A 23,218-nucleotide genomic window follows, 5' to 3' on the forward strand; every position below is an offset into this window, starting at 1 on the left:
ATGCTTATTGCCCTTCTTTCTTCTTCAGTTCCTGATCTGAAACTTAACCAACAAGCCAAGGAAAATTCTAGAAGCTCAAAGAGCTTATTAGCACATGAGATCCCTCAATTAACACAATAAAACAATGCAAGTCCTAAACTCTACTCAGAATGGAAGAAAACTCCTTAAAAAGCTACTAAATTACCAAAGCCAAATAAAGACTAAAGAAAAGATAAAAATGCATGAGAATGCATGAAACACTACATGAGACTCAACAAAAGGACTCAAAACACACAAAGAAATGACCCTAAAAACACTACTAAAATAGGGTCATCACTTCGTCTTTACCGAGCCCTTCCGCTCGAGCGCGACTGCATCCATGGTGCGCCGCACCTTCCGCTGCCACAATCAAGGTTTGATTCGTATTTTTTTTTCCTGCCATTTTCCACCTTCTGTGCTGTGTTTTGTCTTTCCATTTCTATGAAAGCCCGTGATTCTTTCTGAAAATTTGTACAATTAGATATTTTTAAGTCCCACTGTGTGTTTGATTTTTTCATATATCCCTTCAATTGGTGATGGAGAAGAAGAAGCGCAAGGTACAACCCCAACAAAACCCACTGCCACCACCAATTTTGTAATGTCATTACTTTTAGGTTTTTAACTTTAAACTGACAGTAGATTGACTATTGACTAATCTATTTTTTTGTTTTTATTTTTGGGGTTTTACCTTCAAACTGACAGTATTGGGTTTGATTTCTGTTGGGTTTAATTTCTATTTTTTTTCCAATTGCAGTACAAGGACACTTCCCTTTGGAAGCATAGTGACCCTGCCTTAAAGCAGGGGCTTGGCTTTCATATAAGGTAAGGGGATTGACTTTCTTACAGTTACAAATTTACATTATTGTACTCTTAAGGTAGGTTTTTTTCCTATTGACATGTAGAAATAGTAATTAATTATAGCTTTATACTCTAAGTTCTCATATATTCTACATTTCTACCTATGCCTTCTAAGTTTTCCTTCTTTTTTGCTGTCATGCGTGTGTGTAAATGGTATCTTATCCATTTTCCAGTATAGATCTCAAGCATAAACATAACATGATATGGATATTACAATTGTTTGTTGATTTGATTAGTTGTATGTGGTGCCAAATTTTTGCTCACTAACACATTAAGTTAAAACTTCATTTGGTTTTATAGTGACCTCGTCAAACAAATGGCATAGATTGTGGATACTATGTATTGAAATACATGAGGATCCTTTCTTAATCCTCACAATCTCCAAATGAGGTATGAAATTTTAGCCGTAATGTTATTGTGTTTATTAATCTATTGCATAATATAATTCAATAGTAACTTAGTTTATTATGATGTTTTAACTATTAGAATGCTTAAAACTTAAAGTGTAGCTCCTTCATTGAAGATCAGCTGGATGAAATAAGGGAGGAGCGACCTTCTTATGTTCTTTAGATGTAATTTTTTCTCCCTGTTGGTATCTTGCTAAGGATGTACAATGATGGTCTTTTAGTTTTGAATAGCTAGCTGATATTTTCTCCCTGCAAAATGTATTCTGAATTTACTGTCAAAGGTTCTATGATAATTATGTTTTGGTTTTGGGATATGAGTTCTATGGATCAAAGTTCAATGCTGAATGATTTTTGATGTAATTACTTACAGCATATATGAATGAACTTGCTTCTCCTGATTCTATGATGATATAATATGCAAATGGATTTGTTGGGTTAGGATTTATCGAATATTATGATTAGTGTTTGTTGGTGTCAATTGTATGATTGTGAAGATTTATCTTGCTAATAGGAAACATGGGATGCTGATAAAGAAATCAGACATCATCCAATGGCATAAATTGCAGATACTATGTATTGAGATTTTTTGAGAGAGTTGATCCCTTCCGAATCCTCACAATCTCCATATAAGGTATGTGGATGTTTACCATGTGCATGTTTACCAAATATATTGTCAAATGATGATTTTTTTTCTCTCTTCTAGTATCTTTTTAAGAATATATAGAATGATGTTTTTGTTTTGAATGGCTAGCTTATTTTTGCAGGATGTGAAATGTTCAAATGGATATGAAGAGTTTTCACAGGATATGAGATGTCCAAATGAACTGATGACTAAGCAAGAGTGCAAGATGTTGCAGCATTGGTGTTAGTTGTAAGCATTGGGTGTTAGTTGTATTTTGTTTCAGCTATGTTCTATTAGCTTTTTAATGTAACATAGCCAGTGACTTTTACGGGAATCATGTATGAATTTAGCTAAGTACTATTTCCATATAAATAAATAAAGTTTATTATTTTAAGAAGTTGTATTTTAGTTGTGTATTGAGTTTTTTCTGTTGCATCATTTAGCGTAATGTAAACTAGTCCTGGATAATTGGCCAAATGAGATTTTTTTTTTTAAAAAAAAAAGTGGAGTTTAGTAGCGGTTCCAGAACCGCTACCCAACTCTTTATTACGCAGCGGTTCCAGAACCGCTACCCAACTTTAGTAGCGCTGAGTTATGCGCCGGTCCCAGAACCGCTACCCAATTCACAATATAACCGCTACCCAAGGCCTTTTTTGTGGTAGTGAACCAATCTTTATGATGACAATGACATCCCAAGTTTTGGTAAGAATTATATTTTGATATTGGGTGTTGAATTTACTTATTTAACTAACTTGTGTTGTTTTGCCATTCTTTTGAAATGCTTGTCTTTGTGCGGTTAATAGTGATGTCTGGTTGTTTTGTACATTTGTGTTAGACATTGGTACACTGTTAGACATATGGTTTGAAATTGGTGCGTTGTGTTTTCATTCAAATTTTCTTACCCTCTTTTGCATAGTTTTCTTGCTACTTACATAGAGTGCCTTTTCTGCAAGTGTATGATTTGCAATATATTTTGTGAAGTACCAAATTTCCAAAGCTAAAGACAACTCGTACTATTGTTTATTATGAACAAGTACCAAATTTCTTATGTCTATTTATTTTGTTGGTGTCATTTTCTATAAACTGTGAACTTCTAGAAGGAGGAATAAAATTGTCACTTAAGACAACTTGTGTGGTGGGTCGCCATTGGAAATTATTGTGTTGTTTTTGCAACGTCCTATTATTTGTGGAAAATGTTGTATTTAATAGTGTGACCTGGGTGAGCATCGTGATAGGAAATTCATAGGTGTGTAAGTTGTGATTAAGGAACATGATAACCATAGTATTTCAGCTTGTTATTAGTAAAAAGAATCCTAATTTTGCGGACATGGTTTGGATTAAGTACTTCTCATTAGGGATAAACAATTGTCTATTAGAATGTTGAGCGTAGGACTTCTTGCCAAGTGTATGATTTGCAATATATTTTGCTTCTTATGTGCTTTCTTGTATTCTATATCAGTAAACTTTCATCATCCTTTACATAGTTACCTTATTAAAATTTAAATAAACTCCTACTGGTTGTAGAGTGGTAGAGTAATTGCCTCTACCATTTGCCATCTCGATAAATACCCATTTTTTTGTCGTTTTTCTAGCCATAAATCCTCAATTGACTCTGCATTTGTTTTTCTTGCTGGATTTCATGATCTTTGAGGTCTACTATAGCCCATAAATCTAGCGCTTATTCTACTATTTCTATGGAAATTTTTTGAACACATATCTTGAGCTTCAGATGCATGTATTGGCTTATAAATAGACCATTTTGTATTGGTGATCACCTGTTCTTAGTCTATCCAATTTCCCTATTTTTTTTATTTGCTATGCATTGTCATGTCTATCAAGTATGAGTGATATTTTTGGTTTTATGTGTTTTGATGTTTGATAAGTTCTCTTATTAAATATGATTTTTTTTATGCTTGTGTGTTGTGAAGTTTGAAAATATCTATTGTTTTAAAAAAGTTCTTTAAGTTTGTGGGTTGGAAACCCAAGTTAATCCTGATGCATATCATCACCCTTCAGAAAATCCAAGCCTGCCAGCATTGATGAAATTTTGGGTTCATTTGGTTTTTCTGTTCATTGTTATGCACACACGAATAACATGTTTTGTTTGGTTTTGATTAAGATCTATGGAAAGATATAATATCACTTTTTTCCAAAGACTCTCTTCAATAGATTTTGATTATAAACTATTTTGAAGATAAAATAAGCTAATCTTAAGATTTTCTTAATTTAAGGAATGTCAATTAGATTAACTTCTTTGGTTTGAAAAGGATTCTCGAGCACTCACTCATTTCTTTCTCCACTTTCTTCATCTATTTCTAATGTGAATGTTACTTCATCCACTTTCTTCATTTAGTCATGGACGGGCCAACCGACAACCTTGGAAATGTCGTAAAAGATCTCATACATGTGCACATAAAATGAGTTAAGGCATGCATTCATTGCAGTATGTCAAAGATCATGAGAACAAGGAGAGGCGACAAACAACAAAACAATGTGAATCCAATTGGCAATTTGTAGCCTCAACTGAAACATGAACTACACGTGGTTTCTCCAAACCAAGGAACCACTCAAAAAAGCGGCTAAAACAGATTCAACTAAAATAGATGCTAAAATTTATACTAACCGGCATTAAACAGAAAACTATCAGAGACAAGAGATAATGCAAAGGTTGTTATTTCTTTCATGAACAACTAGTACAGAGAGTCATAAATGATCATGCAGATGAAACCAAAAATTACATACACCTTCTGTACTATTAATCGAATGGGAAGCTAAGATTTTCTTAATTTAAGGAATGTCAATTAGTCACTAGTAATTTATTGATTTAACTCAACTCTTCAAAATGCTGAACTTTGTAGAGCAATAATACTTTTGTGGAAATATGGATAGACAACATTTTCTCCAAACCAAGGAACCACTCAAGAAACCGGCTAAAACATATTCAACTAAAATAGATGCTAAAACTTCTACTAACATGCATGAAACAGAAAACTATCAGAGACAAGAGATAATGCAAATGTTGTTATTTCTTTCATGAACAACTAGTACAGAGAGTCAGAAATGATCATGCAGATGAAACCAAAAATTACATACACCTTCTGTACTATTAATCGAATGGGAAGCTAAGATTTTCTTAATTTAAGGAATGTCAATTAGTCACTAGTAATTTATTGATTTAACTCAACTCTTCAAAATGCTGAACTTTGTAGAGCAATAATACTTCTGTGAAAATATGGATAGACAACATTTTCTCTAAACCAAGGAACCACTCAAGAAACCGGCTAAATCAGATTCAACTAAAATAGATGCTAAAACTTCTACTAACAGGCATTAAAAAGAAAACTATCAGAGACAAGAGATGAGGCAAAAGTTGTTATTTCTTTCATGAACAACTAGTGCAAAGAGCCAGAAACGATCATGCAAATGAAACCAAAACATTACAAACACCTTCTGTACTATTAATCGAATGGGAAGCTAAGATTTTCTTAATTTTAGGAATGTCAAGTAGATTAACTTCTTTGGTTTGAAAAGGATTCTCGAGCACTCACTCATTTCTTTCTCCACTTTCTTCATCAAATTCTAATGTGAATGCTACTTTTTGGTTTTACTCTTTAAAGTTGTGTAATGTAGAGTGCAATTACATGATTGGTCCATGTCTGTTTTCTTTTTTAGATGGGAATTCGATAAGTTTATTTTGTGACTACTTTTTTCTATAGTTGTTCTACCCAGTTGATAAATGAATGTGATCTTTTTCTTCCTCGGAATAGTTATATTGTAGCGTTAGTTAATTAGTATTGAAGGATAAGATGGTTGAAGGTAGCGTCAATATGTAGGATAACTAATAAAATATTTGATATGTTATTTGTGTTATTAACTATTAACAGTTTAGTTGTGTTTGTTTTACATTAAAATATCTCATTCTATCATTAATGCATTATCAACAAATATTGTATAATAATTATAAAAAAACTGTATTAACTCCACACGTACATGTTTTCCATACACACTAAAGATAATAATCGGTTTATTGTTACCTATTTATTGGCAAAGTTTATAATAAGGTTTGTTCATTTCAGATAATTGCATAGATTACAAATTACTTCTGGTATGTAACTTAATTTGTTCACTTTATAAAATATAGAATTAAAAATCATAAAACATAGAATCGCTCGTTCGTGCATTGCACGAAAACAGGCTATTATCCTAGTAACACTCATATCCCAACATAACATATGTTGACTCAATTGGTAAGAATGAATCAATTACGTTGTGTGTTTGATTGTCGTTGCCAATGTGAAGACTGTATTAGTGGGCGATCTATAAGTATTATAAGTGACCGATGATCCCTGAAGCATGCTCTGCCCGTGGTGGTGAATATCGTCGAACTCAGCCAAACTTTGCTTCATCTAGAAAAAGTTATAACGCTCATTTTGAACGGGAATAAACCGGTCTAATTTATGCATTTCAAAATATTTCAAATTATTATTGTTAGAATAAGAGTTAATAAAGTTTGAAAATTTATGTTTTCATGTGTGCGTTTGAGATACAACCTGTTAGAAATTTTGAATAGGAACCATTTTCATTTCTTAAAAAAAATACTTGGTGAAAACTAGTTTGGGCACTAAGATACTAGTTTTGGGACCCGAACCAATTCGAAACATTTCACCGAACCAGGAAACCATTTCAGTTCAGTTTAGACATTTGGTCATTGGTTCAGTTCGATTTTAATAAACCACTTTTTTGTTGCAGTACAGTTCGGTTCAGTTCAATATAGTTTAGCTTAAAATGACATGCTTAGTTTAAGCCATGCAATTTATATTTCAAGCCTTGGTTGAAATCATCATCATCATCATCATATTCCTCTCAACAAACCATAACCTTCTCATAAGACTCATTTCTACCTCAGTTCATTCAACATCTAACATCTCGAAATAAAAAACCTAGAATCTCAAAATCATCCAACAACTCAAAATAAAAAACACATAATCTGAAAGGGATGTTGAAGCAGAAGTCACGACTCTTACCTCTTCTCACCTTCAATTTCCTCTCGAACGTCCAAAAGCAATGGACGAAGTCGTGCTGCTTATCTCCTTCACAAACGTCCTAACATCATGAAAAGATCTATATTTCAAACCTTGAGACCCTAATCTAGATATCGAGAAGTTGGGTGGCATAAAAGAGAAAATGATCGATGGCTTATGCAACTTATGGGATTTTGCACTTGTAACGACGAGGTTAGATGCTAGCGGTGGCGGCGTCGCTGCTCGATGATGGCTTTCGCTTGGAGTCGCTGCTTAATAATGGCTTTCACAGTGGTGAGAATGCACAAGGACGCCATGACTTTCATGGAGGAGAAGGTCGGAGATGACCTTAGGAGATGAGAAAGCGTGGGAAGAGAAAGATTTCATTTTAAGGGTTTAGAAACACTATAAGAATATGGTGAATTACCGACAGCCAAAAAGGTGTTGGTAAAGGGCTCGATCACTAACAGCTAAGCCGTCGGAAAAGAATTTTCGGGGAAAAATTAAAAGAAAATAAACATGCATAAGTTGGTAAAAAAGTAATTTTCGTGATCATTATAGGCGGTTTTTTATTTATTTTTTGAATGAATTCGAGAACTTGTTTGGGCGAGACAATTGATCGCCATAATACCTACGACTTTCATCGTCAGTAACTTATAACTACCTGTTTAAATCCCTCGGTAATCTATATGTAGGTTCGTCAATCTCTTTGCTTTTACCAATCTCATTTTTGCTAGCATATACAAAGTAAGTATTTATTTTATTTTATTTAACTTAGTTTATAAATTATATTTTGTGTCATGTATTGTAAGTAAGATTTGCTCTGTGGTTTAATTAATTGTATTATTTTGTTTTAAGATATTTTTACGCGAAACTTATTCGTTTAATTTTTATTGAGTAGTATATTACATTTCTATGTAATTCACGTATTATATTGTTCGATAAAATTGATCTATAAAATTAAACTTTTTTTAAACAATCATCCTAGATGTACCTTTATGAATTGGTAGATGAGCTGTTTGCAAACACATACCTAAGTATGATATGTTTTTTCTTTTTTAATAGGCAAATGTTAGTTGTTAGAAATGTTAGTAAATTAATCTCTCCTCCTAGTTTGAACCAGGGGCTGGGACCCTTCACCCTTCATCTCATTCAACCCTTATGAGTATGTAAACATTTTTACAATGTAAATGCATAATAATTAAACTCATAATATATTCATAAAATAAAGCATTAAAATTAAATTTCATAATTAAAATAGACTTTCCTTTTTAAAGAAACTCAAAAACACAATAAAGAACAAGGGAATGCCGATGGAAGAAGTCAAGTATGGCGCCCAAGAGTTGGGAAATAATTTTTTGAGACGTGAATTACATTAATCAAATAAAATAAATACCCGTTTTTTTTTTGAATAATAAAATAAATATCCGTTAGGCTAATGCATCATGATGGATATTAATATTAGGATCAAAGACCTGGAGGTAGAGCTGGGCGAATTGGCCCGCGCCCGCGGGCCGGCCCGCAGCCCGCAGCCCGCGCGGGCTGTGGCCCGGTGATTGGTTGCCCGTTTAAAAGCGGGCCTACGCGGTCTGGCCCACTTAACCCGCGAGTTCAGGCGGGTTGAACCGCGGTTTTGCGGGCTGGACCGCATTACAAAAGAAAAAAATTTAAGTCATTTATTTGACAACTTTTGAGAAAAAAATTGACAACTTTGGAAAAAAAAATCAGTTTATTTTTTAATTTAGGCGTTTATAAGGTTTTTAATAAAAAAATATTTTTAATTTAGTTTTAAATTTCATTTTTATTATTTTTTAATTTGGCTTGTGGCCCGCGGGCCAGCCCGCTTATCCGCGGGGCGAGGGCGGACCAGCGTAATAGAGGCCGGTTTAAATGTGGGCCTATGCGGTGCGGGCTTACGCAGGGCGGGTCTATGCGGGGCGGTCTAACCGCATACCCAGCTCTACCTGGAGGGATTCCCTTGATCTAAACCAAGTTAAAAAAAAAATCACAGCCAAGAAATCTGCACTTATTAAGTGAACAATTTAATAACGAGGCACACACTAACTGAATAAATAAAAATTTTCTTACAAAAAAAATTGATCAAGCTTTAAAGATTTCGTACCTCAACTAATTAATTTAAAAAACAAATAAATTCCACATATTTAAAATCTGATTGATTGATTATGTAAAAATATTTTAAAGAGTAAAGTACACTCACCCCCCTTAAGGTTTGTTAGAATTACACTCCACCCCATTCTTATCTAAAATCTACATCCCACCCCATTTTATATAGAGGCAAATTTAGTGACGAAAAATATTTTTCATTAATAATTAGTTATTATTTAAATTGTTAATCAATAATTTCAAAAAAAAAATCAATATAATCCAATAAATTTAAAAATGAAAACATCACAATCCTCCTCATTCTCTCAATCGCGTTTTTCCTCCGTAAATTCATAATGCAAATTATGCAATAGCACACCTGCCCGATTTACAAACCATATCTCGAACATAGTGAAACATGCTTGTGTTTTCATATTTGGTAATAATTCAATTTTAATCAAAATAATCTCTTTATACCTCCAATTTTCAAAATTGGGTTGTAGGCCAAAAAAGCAACACAAATGGGTGAAGAAAATAGAGAAACAAAATTATGAAAATATGAAGTGGATCTGAGGTTATTAGAGCCCAACGAGGCGGTGGAGCATCGTTTTTAACAAAATCCAACAATATCTAAGACCAACAGAGCGTTCGCTCACAACTTCAAGGGGTGAAATTCACAAGAAGTAGTTGAACAAGTGGCTTTAGGGATGTGCGATTCACGTTCTGGGGGTTCAGGTTGCAACAAAACTTTGAGGCATGAAGGTGCCATGGGGTTTCACATTGTGGGACAGTGGAGCCGTGTTAAAGGGAGTAAAGGCTTGGTGGTGGCCGTTTGTGGTGAGAAATATGATTTGGAGATAGATGGGACGTGGACTTAACAGACAGAGTGAATGGTTTTTTTAAATTTAATTCAGTAAAATTATTTTCATAAATTAATGTATGATAGTGTATATGCATTAAATTTATTTAAATTTTTACTAATTAGTAATTAGTTTTTAGTAGTGAGGAATTTGTTTTCGTCACTAAAATTTGCCTTTATAAAAAATGGGGTGGAGTGTAGATTTTTAAAAAGAATGGGGTGGAGTGTCATTCTTGCAAATCTTGAGGGGGTGAGTGTATTTTACTCTATTTTAAATCATAACACAACTTTACACAGATATTCAATCATATCATGCTACATAGTAGAAGTAGATGCATTTATTTTATATATTTGAAATTTGAATAGTTGTCTGTGTAAAAAAAATTTAAAATATAACACAATCTCACACAATGACTCAATCATATCAGACCACATAATAGAAGTTATACATATTTTAATTAAAATATATATTTTGTGATATGTTTATGAAGGATCTAGAATAAACTTCAAGGTTCACGCGTTCTAGACCCTTCCGCGTGACCTAATAAAACTCAACTTTCAATCCTGACCGTCCATCAAACCAAGTAAACTACCACTATAAATTCACTCGACAAAGCAAACTTTCTTAGTACTTGTTCTTCTTCCTCTTTCGCATTCCGTTGAGATCTCTCTCTCATTCATCATCACAACCAAATTAGGGTTCCCAATTTCACGGTGGTTGATCGATCCGATCGGAATTTCGCGGTGGTTGATTGATCGGAGCGAAGATGTTTGGAAGGGCACCGAAGAAAAGTGATAGCACTAGGTACTATGAGATCCTCGGTGTTCCGAAGAATGCTTCTCAGGATGATTTGAAGAAGGCGTATAAGAAAGCTGCCATCAAGAATCACCCTGATAAGGGCGGTGATCCTGAAAAGGTATCTGATTGTGAAAAATTTCCATTCAATCGTGTTTCAGATTTTGATTGTATAGCATGCAATTTTGTTTCTAGTGTAATCTGATTGATGTATTGGTACTGATGATCTGATTCGGATTTGAATTGTGTTGAATTGATTAATTTAGGGTTCAATGCGAAAGAGTGAGATTGATTGAATTGGTTATTTGATTGATGGGTTTAGGGTTATGCTAATTTGTGTTTGAATTAGTTAGTTTGTTTAGTGCTTTTTAGATATTGTTAGCTTCAGTGAAAATTTGTGCTGTCAATTGAAACAGAAAGCTTGTTTTTTTAGCTGAATTTTGTGTTTTTTTTGTTGAAAGCTTGATTTTTACCTGAATGTTGTGTTTTTTTTTTGTTGTAGTTTAAGGAGCTGGCGCAAGCTTATGAGGTTTTGAGTGACCCTGAGAAGCGTGAGATATATGATCAGTATGGTGAAGATGCGCTTAAGGAAGGAATGGGTGGTGGTGGCGGTGGCCATGACCCATTCGATATTTTCCAGTCATTCTTTGGTGGAGGCGGAGGCCCATTCTCCGGTAAGGCTTTTTTTGAATAAGGGGTGTTTTGGCCAATGGTTTTGTTATGTGGGGTTTGTCTTAACAGGGATTGTTGTATGTTTGAACAGGTGGTAGCAGTAGAGGACGGAGGCAGAGACGGGGAGAAGACGTGGTTCACCCTCTGAAGGTCTCTTTGGAGGACCTTTACAGTGGAACTGCTAAGAAGCTTTCACTCTCAAGGAATGTGTTGTGCTCCAAGTGCAATGGGTGTGTATCTTTCTCTTTGAATTGTTTTGTTGTTCCTTTTTATACAATTAAGATATCTTATGTTGGTGAGTGGCGTTGTCTGTTTTTGATAACAGGAAAGGATCAAAGTCTGGGGCTTCCATGAAGTGTGCTGGTTGCCAGGGTACTGGTATGAAGGTGTCCATTAGGCACCTGGGTCCATCTATGATTCAGCAAATGCAACATCCTTGCAATGAATGTAAGGGAACTGGAGAGACAATCAATGACAGAGATCGATGCCCACAGTGCAAGGGAGAGAAGGTTGTCCAAGAGAAGAAAGTGCTTGAAGTTATTGTGGAGAAGGGAATGCAGAATGGACAGAAGATTACATTCCCTGGTGAAGCTGATGAAGCGGTATGTTGTTGATCTTAGTGTTACTAACAATGAGGTGGGTTGCTTACTTGTGAGTTGTGACTGATTTTGAGCTATTGTCTTTTGCAGCCGGATACCGTCACTGGGGATATTGTCTTTGTCCTACAACAGAAGGAACATCCCAAGTTCAAAAGAAAGTCTGAAGATCTTTTTGTTGAGCACACTTTGTCCCTAACTGAGGCTCTATGTGGCTTCCAGTTTGTGCTTACTCACTTGGATGGAAGGCAACTCCTTATCAAATCAAACCCTGGGGAAGTTGTTAAGCCTGGTATGTAAATGTTTTACTTACATCATGTTGGTCGTTGTCTCAAAGTTGCTATGTGATTGAAATTTTGATTTGATTTTTTGCTGTGTTACTGATATTTTCATTCTTTGGTGTGTAGATTCATACAAGGCTATTAACGATGAGGGGATGCCGGTGTATCAGAGGCCTTTCATGAAGGGAAAACTTTACATTCACTTCACTGTGGAGTTCCCTGAATCTCTGAGTGCTGAGCAGGTTAAGGCTCTAGAGGCTGTTCTGCCACCAAAGCCTTCATCACAGTTGACAGACATGGAGCTGGACGAGTGTGAAGAGACCACACTTCATGATGTCAACATAGAAGAAGAGACAAGGAGGAGACAGCAAGCTCAGCAGGAGGCGTATGATGAGGATGATGACATGCACGGTGGTGGTGCTCAAAGAGTACAGTGCGCCCAGCAGTGATGAGTTTTTCTGGAGTGTGGTGGAACCTGTGGTTGTTATGTTATTTTAGCCGCTGCGCGGTTTAAACATAGTGTGTTCAATGTAGCTTTTATGTGGAGATCATCTCCTTATAATGTTTAATTTTTCTTCTTCAAACAGTGGACATGCCTATTGCTTTCTAAAATTATAGACTCCCCATTGAGGGTCAATTGGATTTTTGATACAATAATTAATTCTAGATATCCTATCATGAACCTAAAATAAATAACGAAACTGCTTACTTTTGGTCGTAATCTATCTTGAATTATATTTAGACTCCGCCAAGTTCCCTTTGGTCCATCTCTCTTTCGTCATAGTCCCTTTCATTAACTTGAATTGTCCCTTCGCCTACCACCACTACTACCCTAAATCTTATCCTCCCTCTCCTACCATCGTTCCACTTGCTCCTAAAGATTTGTAGAAGAACTCACCTTTCACGAAGCTCAGATGAGAAGAACTCACCTTGTGTTTCATGAAGCTCAGGTCGGTGATGAGGAGTTTAAGATCCTCTACTTTCTCAAGCGCGAATTGCCATCATCATAGGAAGAAAGATAGAGCTAGGGTGCGCCCCTGGTAATTGCATCTTTGTACCTGGGTTGTGAGGGCTCCTAGTAAACAGCAACCACAAGATCATGACCGTAACCACATGATCATGACCGTTGAGGGTGATTTTCCCTTCACTAAGGGATCCAGCATTGAGGAGTTTAAGGTTTCCACAAGCTAGCCAACATGGTTTGGTGTGTATATTCTACTTGAGAAGCACCACAAATCGAGCAACCTGCAACATGTTCTGAAATCTGATAACATTACTACAGCGGAAGATGAAAGAAAAATGACTAGGACTCTAGGAGACAGAAAATGTTTCATTTTGTTTTGCTATGTTAGATTGTAATGGTAAAACTACCACATTACAATTGCAACTTTGAGATTATGTAGATTTTTACACATGATCGCCGTAATAACAGCACAATTGCAGTCTAAAGTTATAGTTGAACAGGTTACCTCAAAGGGGTGACCTGAGAACACAAGATAAATTAGTAACATAAAGATATACTAGATTCTAGTATATGATATAACAATTCAAACCAATGCAGCTTGTGTTCTTAAGCTCACTCCTCTGAGATAAACAATCGGTTGTCTGGAACACCAAGTGAATATAAAAAATAAAAGAAGAACATTGGCCTTTAGGGTTCAGGTCGTTTCTTTATATATGAATATCTGGTGGTGACATATAAGACCTCATGCCCTGTCCTGATTTCACAATGTTGCCATTCATGACACGAAATTGAAATGATTCAAAAGTCGCATATATTATAAGGTGGAGTGAGTAATGGAGTATATTATATTGGATGCGTTAGAGTGAATACCAATCTCATATTCTTCCACAAATGTTGTCATCCTATCGACAGCATGTTTTCATTAAAAAAATAGAGCACAACACTAAGGATATGTTGTCATTTCGAGTGGCAATGAAGTAATGGTCATGGAGCTATTTCATCTTTTCCAGTTGTAAAATCATACCCATTACCTTTTTTTTTCAATTTAAAATCACATCCATTGCCGGACTATGTCAAACCAAGTTTTCTTTTTCAAACGGGCTCTGGATTTACACTAATTAGTGTCCCACAAACTTTCCCCAATCTCCCTGAAGAAACTCCACCTGCTAATATATTTGTTTAGTTTTCCATCATATCCTCAAACTCCACCTGCTAACCAATGCGCCGGTTGTAATGGTTAGAAATGGTTTCCCTGAAGTTGAAAGTTCGATCCTTACGAGGCACATGCTTAGGAAGTTGAAAGTTTGAACCTTACGAGGCACACTCTTAGGAAGATCTTTGATCTTTGCCACATTTGAGTTGAATAAGGTTTAATGAATAAAAACACTACCTGTTGATATATTTCCATTATATCCTCAACATGGTAAAATAGTGGTTAGCAACTAAAAGAAACTGTCGAGTATGCTGTTAATCTAATAACAATATGTTTGGTCACACTGTAAGTAAACTGTAACCCTAAAGAAAAACAATAAACTTTCATTTTCCCCAATTCCACTCACTCAAAAAAAGAGATAAGAAGAGAAGAGAAAGAGTTGAGAGTATAACCAGTGATGTGATAAGAAACGAAGAGAGAAAATGGATTAAAACGAGATGTAAGAAATTGTTTATGAACGAATCAGTATCTATTCTAAGAATGAATTTATCTAATCTAGTCACTACTCCGAGGTTGAGGGTTAGTGTTCAGCCCTAAGGGCAATGAGCCAATGACTGTGCAAATACCTGGTCATAAAAAAATGTGACTAGCTAGCATTTCTCTCGTATTCAATTTCATATGAGGTTAAAGAAACTGTGACTACAAGAGGCAAGAAACGTGTAAGTATTCACACTGAGTAATATTCTCCCAATAAACCCAAGCTCTTCAAACAAAACAAGTAACAAAGCTAGTTATGGGGAATATCAATCTTGTTTTGGAGATACCCAAAAAACTGAGGAATTGTAAATGAAGGCTTGTCCCATGATTTGATACATAATTTTGCGACCGCTAGAAGACTTTTAAGCTCAGTACAGTCATAACTGTTCCCAAGATCAGGGTCTATCATCTTATCTATCGAACTGTAAAATCGGGACTCTTGGATCCATTCAACTAAATCAGAACCTTCCATCTCTGAAGACTGACCTGTTACCAATTCCAGTATGAGCACTCCAAGTTGGAATATAATCTTGCAACTTTTCTGCCCCATGGAATCTGAAATGGATTAGACTGGTGAGCACACAAATGTAAAGTAACAGAGTAAAGTAGTTCAAATTTGTTTTTGTTGTAAGAATAGTTTATAAAGAGAAGTAACCTTCTGATTTTGGGATCATGACAGAATTTCCACCAGATGTAAGAAGGCCAAAGTCAGATAGCTGTGATTACAGAAGGAAATCTCATTTAATTTAATTTTAAATTTAGAGTGTTATTTGCCTTCAACATGTATTAAATTCAGCCAAAAGGTGAGTTTACAATGAGAAAGGGAAGTACTTCCTTACCTTAGCAGTGAAGTTTTCGTCCAACATAATATTGCCTGAGCTGATAGAGACATGACATACTGGTGGATCACTGAAAAGAAACAAGTATTTCTGCATCAAGAAGTAGAGGCGAAAATCAGTAACCATGCTTGACAAGTTCTATAGCTTCTACTGCTTGTTCATATCCTAAAATCCTTGGGTATCAAAACACAGAATTTTATGCTCTAAAGGCGGTAACATTACATCATTCCTCACTCATAACAGCACAAACTTTTCTTTCACAAGGGGGCATAGCACAACCAGGTAATAAACAGTTCCAATTTAGCAGGGATTTCCCCCCACCCATGATCAATTTAGGATTCAAATTAATTGCAGTAGAAAATGGAATGAGACGTGTGTAGTTTCAAGCTGTAAATATTATGCATCATTTTGGACATGCTTTAATTTGTAAAGTTTACCAGTGCGGCCACAACACCATTAGCTATCTGCAACCTTGTCCTCCAACTCAAGGGAGTCTTCAAAGGGTCTGCCAGCATCAAATCAATGAAACAAAATTATAATTGTGTAAAAGTTATCAACATGCTAATTTTATTTTTCCTCATTTCGGAGCTTACCATTTAGATGCTCCTTTAAGCTTCCATTTTCTATGTTGTCAAATATGAGCAGTCTGCAGAAATAACCCAAAAGGAAAAGTTACAATATTGCTATCTACACCCATATCAAGGTTACTCTAATAATGTTCCATGTCCAAAAGAAAAAGAAATTCCAATGAATTTGAGTAACTTATTTCACTCTATACAACAGCTTCTCCCATATAAGTTAATAATCAAAATCAATTTCTACACCTCAAATTTTTCAGAATTCTATCATCTAACTTCTCCATCAAGAACTATAAATTCATAAGTGCTTTTTCTAATGTTGGAACCCAAATAATTATCTGATACCAAACTACAATTCTATCATCTCAAAAGTAGAAATGTCTATTATATATTAATTCCAAATCAACCAAATCAAGAAAAAAAAATGAAAAAACAAAGTTACTGTAATCTGAAGCCACCTACTACCTCTTGCGATTGCGTCCAACAGAAAAGCCTTTGAGCGAGAGAAGGTGGCGATGATGCAAGCGCCCCAAGAACTGCACTTGTTGGTGAAAACTGTCACCATTTCGTTGATCAAAATCTTTCAATTCTTTCACCAAGCAAACACCACCACCACCCTCTCCAAAATTGGCCGCATATGCAGAAACTTCAGAATTGCTGAAAACCACTCTGCGGAAACCATCGGTTGCGCTTCGAACATCGTTGTACGAAATTCTCCTCACAAAGAACACCGATCCTGAAAACAATTCAACACAATCATCAAGCTACAGTTCTAAATTTCACAATCAATTGCACATTGAAACAGGAATCAACAATTCTTGAATCAAAATCAAAATTGATCAACAAGCAATTTGGAATTAACAGTGTGATCAGTGAAGTGATTGAGAATTGAATTGAAGTTGAACGAGATTGGGGTTACCGGAGCGGCGAGATCGGTGGAGCCAACGGAGGAGGTGGCGGCGGAGCTTGCGGAGGAAGGGATCCATGGTGGTGGTGGGAAGTGTCGGTTAAGAATAACGGAGTCGAGTGAGGTGATGATAACAGCGTCAAATTCCATTCGTTTTCGGAATTGTACTTGTTTGGTTGGTAAATATGGAAACAGCTTTTTTATGAAGGAAAAGTAAAACGAATCTGTTTTTTTCTGAGTAAGTGTTGAGATTAGAGAGAGGGAATCGATTCCAACGTGCGTCAACGTCACTCACTCTCATGTAACTGAAATCTGTTTTCTGTTTTCTGTTTTCGATTCGGTTTATTACTAAAAAAATTCACTTTGGTCAGTGAACTAGAGTAATTAATTATACGTGGGAATTGACTTAGAAAAACTGGGGATTAAGAAGCATTCAAGTTACACTTTATTAGTAGTACTTTACCACTTTGCTTTATGCTCTTTTAGAATAGAAAATAAGAAGAGAGAAAATTATAGAATTTGATGTTGTTTGGTATGAGGAAAATGGAAGAGAAAGTAAGAAGAAAGAAATTGGTGAGTGGTAGTAAAAACTAAAAAGACATTTTTACCCAAAAAAAAATAAAGAATAATGAAAATTGTGCACATTTTCATAATTTCTCCTCTCCTTTGTTTTAGCTCCTAGTTAGTCATTTTTTTCGGGAGTTTAATTTCTATGCACCGACAGTGTAAAGTTTTTTTTACACCGTCAATCAATCAGATTTTAAGGATGTGAGAAAATCTCTCTTTTTATTTAATTTCATTAATTGACGTGGCACATCCTTAAAATCTAATTGGTTGACGGTGTAAAAAAACTTTACACCGTCGGTGCATCAACCTTTTTCTCTTTTTTCGGAACCTAGCTCCTCATTTTAACAAAAATAAATACACTTCTTATTATGAAGTACTTAAGACTTAATAGTCATAGTTTGAGAACTTAAAAACTTATAAGTATGCGTATCTAATATGGCTCATAATTGAGTTGTTATGTAATCCTTGATGGTTAATATAATAAGGAAAGAAAATATTTGTACAAATTTTCTAACTAAGCATGGTACACTGCAATAAGAAGTGATGAGTATTGTTTTGTTATCTCTAACAATTTTGACACAACTTTTCTTTTTTTTTGATATAATAAAGGGCCAAGCCCAGAAAACAAATTACATAAGTCTAGGGTAAGAAACCTCATTCTCATCATCTCTTAATAGAGAAAACATTGAGTGAGGAACACATTCACTACTAAAATCAAAACGCTGCATATTATGCCCAAGACCAGCCAAATAATCAGCACATTTATTGGCTTCTCTAAAGACCAAGTGGAAGTGCACATCCCAGTCCAAACCAGCTTTGACAGCAATTGCTTGCACCAGATTTGCACAAGGATGAAGGGGGGAACATCTAATAGTAATCAGATCAAAAGCTATTTTTGAGTCTAATTCCATCATGATCACCTTCGGTTTGAACTTATAAGCAAGTTCCAAGCCTTTTAGGACTCCCCACAGTTCTGCTCTTAGAATTGAGCACTGACCCAAATTTTCTATAAATCCACAAATTACCTTCCCTTGCCAGTCTCTAATCAGCCCACCACAGGATGCTTGCCGCTGTTGAGAGCGAACAGAGCCATCAGTGTTCATTTTCCATGTACCTTTTTCCGGTTTACACCAAGCAACATGAGCTTCTTTCATGTGAAGATTTGAGATTGCATCTGGATAACAAAGACTATGGACTATATCATTGGCAGCATTAGTAATAAGTACTACTAAATTACAAGGCATAGTTATATGGTTGTTAAAAACCAAGTCACATCTGTCCTTCCAGATATACCAAACCACAATACCAAACAGCAAGGCCCAACTGATTCCCCCTCTATGGACAAACTTCCTGTGAAGGTTGAAAACTAGCCAAATGGAGAGGCCAAGACTAAAGAATTTACTCCAATCTTTGGCTGCCACAAAGGAATTCCACACTTCATGGACGAAAGGGCAGTCCCTCACTACGTGCATCACCGTTTCCTCAGCGTTCAAACAGCTGGGACATAAAGCAGATGAACACATCTTCCTCCTTAGTCTTTCGGCATTAGTGACCAGCCTGTTATGAGAAATTTTCCACAGAAAACTTTGTATACGAGGTGGCCCCTGATACTTCCACACCAAATCAAAAGTTCTAGGTGGGGAATCATTTCCCATATCGTACATCAGGGAGTAAACAGACTTCAAATTAAATAACCCATCAAAAGTAAGATTCCAACAGAGTTTATCCTCCCCACTAGACATTATGGGAGGGGTAATCAAGGTAATTTTATCACATACCTCAGTAGGAAAGAGTTGTCTCAACAGTTCCCACTTTCAGGAGCCGTCTACAACATAGAAAGAAATGGGAAGATCACTCACCCAGTCTTAGACATTATCCGGGAGGAAGTCCAGAAGGTTATCGAAGGAGGGGAGCCAAGAGTGTTTCTGTTCCGGTATGGAACCGCAGACTAAGGCTAACCAATATCGAGAGCAAGCGAGAGTAAACAAAGCGAATAAAATGCGTGAAATGATAGGATCCCCACCGCTTGGGCGGTCCTCTTTTATTTATAGCTTGGGTTTTGGTCCGGCTGGACCATGGGTTGCCCGGCCCATTAGTTACATGATACTGATTAGCCCATTCGGTCCGCCCATATCAGTCCACAGGCCCACAAGACACTGATGTTTTAGAACTAAAACGAAAGTGTCTTATTGAGGCCCACAACTTCTGGTACGCCCGTGTACAATGTGAACCAATTTGTGAGCACGCAGGCTTCAATGAAATAAGGCTAATCAACAAAGTAAAAATATACTAGGCTAATCATTATAAAATAATTCTTTCTGCGTGACACGTGATGTCTAAGTGACGCTTTGCCCATCACCTCAATCACTATGCACCATATCAATCCCCTTCCGGATTTTTGTACCTGCAACAATCATCACAAATATACTACAGATATCTTGGAACTTGTAATGTATAAAACCTACCTAAGCTATGCTATTCGCATTAATTGAAATGTGCATTTAAAATCCACTCATAGGGTAACTTTTCTCTGAAACGACTCTTCTTCTTCGAAACGACGCTTACCTGCCAACTGACACCCCTCTCTGCTCAAGCGTTACTTTTTCCAAACGTCACCTCTTAATGACGCGCCGGTTCACCGCCTCAACAAATTCAAATGTGTGGCCTGAATGAACGCGTGGATTCACACAAACCACACGCATGCTCACAGTTTGCCTCAAGTATTTTTAACCACACCTTTTTGACACACCTTTTCATCTTCTACCTTCTCTCTATATATAGCAATCCTTTTTACCCCCAAACCACTTCACTCTTGCATTTCAAAATTTTCACCATTCCTCCGCAATTACTAAATTTCTTGCATTTAACTACAAGTGTTCTTGCACATTACCAGAAGTCCTCCAGATTTAACCGAGTTCATCACAGCCTTTTTCACTGGTAAGCATTCTTCACTCTGTTTATTCATGAAATCTTACTTCCTTCTACACTAAAAAGTTTCATCTAAATTCTTCTTCTTCTTCATTCGCTTGTTTATCCAAACCAAACTCTACTTAAAATCTATTCTTCCCCACAATTCCAACTTACATTTTACCCCTTTATATTTCATAACCCTGGATCCTTTATAATTTCAGGAATTCTTTTGAAAATGGATGCAAAACACACCCGTAGGGCCTCTAAAGCTCCTAAAACTTCTTCCATTGCATTCGATACATGGGTCACTAGCAAAGTTAAAACTAGGTTCACTAAATTCTGCAATGTTAAAACTGTAATGGATTTAATCACTGAAAACACTTTTCGCTCTGATGGCCAAGATGTGTACCTTGACATAGTCCCCTGTTTACCTACTGAACCTTGTTGTTTTGGGGCTCCTGACCCTAACGGCAAAAACCACACCTATTTCTTTGAAAACATTTTCACCGACCTAAAATATAAACTCCCTCTCTCGGATTTCACTTGCTCCGTTTTAACCTTACTAAATGTTGCACCAACACAACTCCATTGTAATAGCTGGGCATACCTGAGGGCGTTCGAACTTCTGTGTCAAGTGTTAGGTATCGAACCCACTAGCAATAAGTTTTTTTACTTCTTTGAAACTAGTGGTAGAAGCATAAAAGGCGAATATCTTTCTTTAGCCGCCGCTAGGGGAAAAGGCCTATTTACCTTATTTAGAAGCCATTACAAACAGTTTAAAGGGAAATTCTTTAGGCTAAACGAAACAGAGAAGTGCAAGGATGTATTTTATTTCAATGATGGAAGCCCAAAGTTCCCTTTCTACTGGACCGCCCGTTATGAGGCTATCATCAAACTTCCTGATGACTCCCTCACCCCTGAGGAAATGGTGGATTGCACCTTTCTATCTAGCATTGACTTGAATCTCACCGAATTTCTAGATGCCCATTATGAAAACAGATTGGGTGAATATGTGGGTAAGATTCTTAAATTTCCACATCTTTGTATCTCGAGTATTTATTTTATTTCTAACCCTACCATTTTGTTTAAGCAAAAATGACTCGCCTCTCTGATGATGATATCCTCCGTTTCCGTCGAGAACAACAGGCTGCAAGGGAAAAAAGAAACCCAGCGAAGACTCTGTTAGATGCCGATGCTAGTCATTCAGGCACCGAATCGAATCGCCCTCAAAAGAAGAAGAGAAAGAATGAAACACCTGAATCGGCGAAAGGAAAAGACTCTTCTCAGCCCTCAATGGAAAAATTTATGGTGAAGGGTAATCCTCAACATATGACACACAAAGCTGGGTCTTCAAGTGCTCCGCCCCCTTCATGGAAAAGCCTGCTGAAAGAATTTGAAGAACTCACTTCTGAAGAAGTGACCTCGCTATGGGACTCCAAAATTGATTTTAATTCGCTGGTGGAAACAAATTTGGTGTTTGAGGCGGATCGGGAAAAGGTTAAGAAGATCGGATTAAAGGAAGCTTGTCAAGCCATCATGACGAAAGGACTTGAAATTGTGGCGATTTCCAAGATGATTGACCTGGAGACCGCTGACTTTGATGGGATTAATTCCGCCAAACAGTTAGAAGAGAAAGAAAGAGAGATCCTGAAGATGAAAGCTACTATGAAATTGTTGGATTCTGCCAACAAAGTGAATGAGAAGAAAGCCGCAGATTTAGCCCTAGAAAATGAACGCTTAAAGAAGCATGCTGAAGACTTAAACATCACTCAGAAAGCTAAAGAGGAAGAACTTGTGAAATCCAAAGCGGAAATCACTCATCTCAATTCCTCCAATGCTGAATTGAAAAATGAAAATTCTAAATTGCATTCAGAAGTTTCTGAACTGAAGAATTCTGTCCTTGATCAATTTGAAGCCGGATTTGCAAAAGCCAAAGAACAGATTCTTTTCCTAAATCCTCAAGTTTCCATCAACTTTGCCGGTTCCGATCCTTATGCTAGGATTGTCGATGGCAAGTTGATCAGCCCTGACACTGGTGATGAGGAAGACGAAGGAGAAGAAGATAAAAATGAAGAAGATGAAAATGTCAACGACAAAGAAGACGAAGGGGAAAACCATTAGTTCTGTCTCTGTTTAAGAATGACTACCGTACTAATCCATCCCTTAGCTCTCTTTTATTTCCTAAGTTAGTTTAAACTCGTTTATAGTTTGTCTTTTGTATTTGTAAGTGTTGAGCGAGTAGCTCCACAGTTTGTCTTAAAATATTATGTAATGTTTTATTAAGTACTATTTAGGTAATATGTTTTCTATATATCATTGTCTGCAAATTGGTTAATCCTGATGGCTCTGCATCATACTTAGATAACTGTAATACTTAAATTTATAATTTCTACCCTTAAATTATTGTTGTCACTATCCATTCTCAATGAAGACATCAGATCTTAACTTAATACAAAAATTACTATGTTATTCCTTCTAACTTAATAACATGATCCATTTAATAACAACTATATCAATTAGACAATCAAAA

General features: G+C 36.2%; 3 protein-coding genes across 3 annotated transcripts; 2 read left to right on the forward strand and 1 right to left on the reverse strand.

Moving 5' to 3' along the window:
- The first annotated feature begins 10,504 nt into the window (after positions 1-10,504).
- On the forward strand, positions 10,505-12,890 carry LOC130748362 (dnaJ protein homolog ANJ1). Its single transcript, XM_057601583.1, has 6 exons — positions 10,505-10,805; positions 11,187-11,358; positions 11,448-11,586; positions 11,682-11,958; positions 12,046-12,244; positions 12,360-12,890. Exons 1-6 carry the CDS (start codon positions 10,656-10,658, stop codon positions 12,680-12,682), a joined length of 1,260 nt encoding a protein of 419 aa, XP_057457566.1. The 5' UTR covers positions 10,505-10,655; the 3' UTR covers positions 12,683-12,890.
- A 2,125-nt stretch (positions 12,891-15,015) lies between these two features.
- LOC130748363 (probable receptor-like protein kinase At1g49730) lies at positions 15,016-17,424 on the reverse strand. The gene is made up of 7 exons (XM_057601584.1): positions 17,224-17,424; positions 16,770-17,040; positions 16,320-16,372; positions 16,164-16,231; positions 15,727-15,816; positions 15,543-15,603; positions 15,016-15,442 (listed from the first exon to the last, which is right to left on the reverse strand). Exons 1-7 carry the CDS (start codon positions 17,288-17,290, stop codon positions 15,138-15,140), a joined length of 915 nt encoding a protein of 304 aa, XP_057457567.1. The 5' UTR covers positions 17,291-17,424; the 3' UTR covers positions 15,016-15,137.
- A 4,359-nt stretch (positions 17,425-21,783) lies between these two features.
- LOC130743836 (altered inheritance of mitochondria protein 44-like) lies at positions 21,784-22,809 on the forward strand. The gene has a single exon (XM_057596061.1). The coding sequence runs from the start codon at positions 21,784-21,786 to the stop codon at positions 22,807-22,809; it is 1,026 nt and encodes a 341-aa protein (XP_057452044.1).
- The last annotated feature ends 409 nt before the right edge of the window (positions 22,810-23,218 follow it).

The sequence above is a fragment of the Lotus japonicus genome, chromosome 3, assembly GCF_012489685.1.
Source record: "Lotus japonicus ecotype B-129 chromosome 3, LjGifu_v1.2".
NCBI classification, from domain to species: Eukaryota; Viridiplantae; Streptophyta; class Magnoliopsida; order Fabales; family Fabaceae; genus Lotus; species Lotus japonicus.

What these genes read in the sequence shown, in the direction of transcription:
- LOC130748362 (XM_057601583.1), top strand. Translation starts at nt 10,656, where the DNA reads ATGTTTGGAAGGGCACCGAAGAAAAGTGATAGCACTAGGTACTATGAG. An exon ending in AGGGCGGTGATCCTGAAAAG is followed by an intron (nt 10,806 to 11,186) that starts GTATCTGATTGT and finishes TTTTTGTTGTAG; the next exon opens with TTTAAGGAGCTGGCGCAAGC. An exon ending in CTGGTGAAGCTGATGAAGCG is followed by an intron (nt 11,959 to 12,045) that starts GTATGTTGTTGA and finishes TGTCTTTTGCAG; the next exon opens with CCGGATACCGTCACTGGGGA.
- LOC130748363 (XM_057601584.1), bottom strand. Translation starts at nt 17,290, where the DNA reads ATGGATCCCTTCCTCCGCAAGCTCCGCCGCCACCTCCTCCGTTGGCTC. An exon ending in GTTGGACGCAATCGCAAGAG is followed by an intron (nt 16,373 to 16,769) that starts GTAGTAGGTGGC and finishes TTATTTCTGCAG; the next exon opens with ACTGCTCATATTTGACAACA. An exon ending in CTTAAAGGAGCATCTAAATG is followed by an intron (nt 16,232 to 16,319) that starts GTAAGCTCCGAA and finishes TGATGCTGGCAG; the next exon opens with ACCCTTTGAAGACTCCCTTG.
- LOC130743836 (XM_057596061.1), top strand. Translation starts at nt 21,784, where the DNA reads ATGACTCGCCTCTCTGATGATGATATCCTCCGTTTCCGTCGAGAACAA.